Raw genomic sequence first — 2,643 nt, forward strand, 5'->3', positions numbered from 1 at the left:
CCTCCGCTCCTAAACGTCTACCTCCGCTCCTAAACGTCTACCTCCGCTCCTAAACGTCTCCCTCCGCTCCTAAACCCGTTCATGTGCGCAGGAGATATAAAAAGCTTATCTGAGCTAGAATGTGGTAAAAAAAATGGGACTGTTTGAATTGGGCTCTAAAAAAAAACATTGTCAGATTAAAATAAAATACAGGCAGGATACCATAAAGACTGTAAAGACTAATAGAGTACCAAAAACTGATATCACACAGAATAGAGTACCAGTCGCTTCAGTTCCCTTGGCAGAAGAATGTTCTAGACTTAGTGCACGCAAACAGACACACACACACACCAGCCCTGTCCCGGAGGCGCTGACATTTTGCGCTCTATTTCTCCCCTGAAGGCAGCACAGGAGTTCGGGGCTATGTGTCAGGAGCGGGACTCAGAGGTCGTTAAAGGAGTTCTACCTTACTGGCCCAGGATCTACTGCAAGATTTCAATGGTGAGTCTTAGTGAGCTGCTACACTAGGGAGGGAGGGGGGTCTCAAGTGTTTGCATATTGTATGTGATCCTTGTGGGACTTGAACCCATGACTCTGATGTTGTTTGATTCCAGGACCACGACCGACGTGTGAGAGAGGCCACCCAGCAGGCGTTTGAACAACTGGTGCTGAAGGTGGGAGACAGACAGACYGACAGACACACAGACAGCAAGACAGACACACAGACAGCAAGACGGACGGACAGCAAGATGGACAGACGGACACACAGACAGCAAGATGGACAGACGGACACACAGACAGCAAGACGGACACACAGACAGCAAGACGGACACACAGACAGCAAGACGGACAGACGGACACACAGACAGCAAGACGGACAGACGGACACACAGACAGCAAGACGTACAGACAGACACACAGCCAGCAAGACGGAGAGATGGACACACGGACGGACGGCCAGCAAGACGGACGGACACACACTTGAATAACCCATTGATCATTGTATAACCCATTGATCTCTGTATAACCCTAGGTGCGGCGTAGTCTAGCCCCCTACCTGAAGAGTGTGATGGGCCACTGGCTGCTGTCTCAGTGTGACAGCTATCCTCCTGCTGCCTCTGCTGCCTGCCAGGCCTTCAACGCTGCCTTCCCCCCCAGCAAACAGGCTGAGGCTCTTAGCTTCTGCAAGGACGAGGTTCTCACTGTGAGTAGTCTATACTATACTATAGAGAGAGGTCCTCACTGTCAGTAGTCTACTATACTATAGAGAGAGGTCTTCACTGTCAGTAGTCTATACTATAGTATAGAGAGAGGTCCTCACTGTCAGTAGTCTATACTATACTATACTATAGAGAGAGATCCTCACTGTTAGTAGTCTATACTATACTATAGAGAGAGATCCTCACTGTCAGTAGTCTATAGTATACTATAGAGAGAGGTCTTCACTGTCAGTAGTCTATACTATAGAGAGAGGTCCTCACTCTCAGTAGTCAAAAGTATAGAGAGAGATCCTCACTGTCAGTAGTCTATAGTATACTATAGAGAGAGGTCTTCACTGTCAGTAGTCAATACTATAGAGAGAGGTCCTCACTCTCAGTAGTCAAAAGTATAGAGAGAGATCCTCACTGTCAGTAGTCTATACTATACTATAGAGAGAGGGAGTGTTGGGTTAGGTGGGGTGGTGTTGAGGGAGATGATTGTCAAAATGATGAAGATGTCTTTAACCTGAGTGACGATGATGATTGTGATGATGATTGTGATGATGATGATGATGGTGATAGTGATGATGATGATGATAGTGAGGATGATGGTGATAGTGATGATGATGATGATGATGATAGTGAGGATGATGGTGATAGTGATGATGATGATGATAGTGATGATGATGATGATCTTCAGGTACTTCAAGACAACTTGCTGAAGGAGACGGCAGACACCCTAAGTGACCCACAGTGAGTAGTTCATCTATTTTCTCATCACATATGACTGCTGTTTAGCACCCATAGTAAGCTGGGTACTTGACTATAAGGAAGAATGAAGTCATACCCATAATGCCAGAGAAGCTGTGATCTCTAGTGCAGGCTACATAACCCTGGCTAGGGGCTGATAGGCCAGGAGCAGAGGTAGACTGATTCATTAACCTGTTGATGATGTGTTATATGATAGGCCAGCAGAGCAGCAGAGGTAGAGACTGATTCATTAACCTGTTGATGATGTGTTATATGATTGGCCAGCAGCAGAGGTAGAGACTGATTCATTAACCTGTTGATGATGTGTTATATGATAGGCCAGCAGCAGAGGTAGAGACTGATTCATTAACCTGTTGATGATGTGTTATATGATAGGCCAGCAGCAGAGGTAGAGACTGATTCATTAACCTGTTGATGATGTGTTTATATGATAGGCCAGCAGCAGAGGTAGAGACTGATTCATTAACCTGTTGATGATGTGTTATATGATAGGCCAGCAGCAAGAGGTAGAGACTGATTCATTAACCTGTTGATGATGTGTTATATGATAGGCCAGCAGCAGAGGTAGAGACTGATTCATTAACCTGTTGATGATGTGTATATGATAGGCCAGCAGCAGAGGTAGAGACTGATTCATTAACCTGTTGATGATGTGTTATATAATAGGCCAGCAGCAGAGGTAGAGACTGATTCA

General features: G+C 45.6%; 1 protein-coding gene across 1 annotated transcript in view; it reads left to right on the forward strand.

Annotated features, from left to right (window-relative positions):
* The window catches only part of ltn1 (listerin E3 ubiquitin protein ligase 1), a 78,884-nt gene that overhangs the window by 5,107 nt on the left and 71,134 nt on the right, over positions 1-2,643 (forward strand). Inside the window, 4 exon segments of the mRNA XM_070440099.1 lie at positions 382-480; positions 594-653; positions 1,013-1,183; positions 1,879-1,931. Of these exon segments, the coding sequence (XP_070296200.1) occupies positions 382-480; positions 594-653; positions 1,013-1,183; positions 1,879-1,931 (383 nt within the window).

Source organism: Salvelinus sp. IW2-2015, unplaced genomic scaffold (assembly GCF_002910315.2).
Source record: "Salvelinus sp. IW2-2015 unplaced genomic scaffold, ASM291031v2 Un_scaffold2219, whole genome shotgun sequence".
NCBI lineage: Eukaryota > Metazoa > Chordata > Actinopteri > Salmoniformes > Salmonidae > Salvelinus > Salvelinus sp. IW2-2015.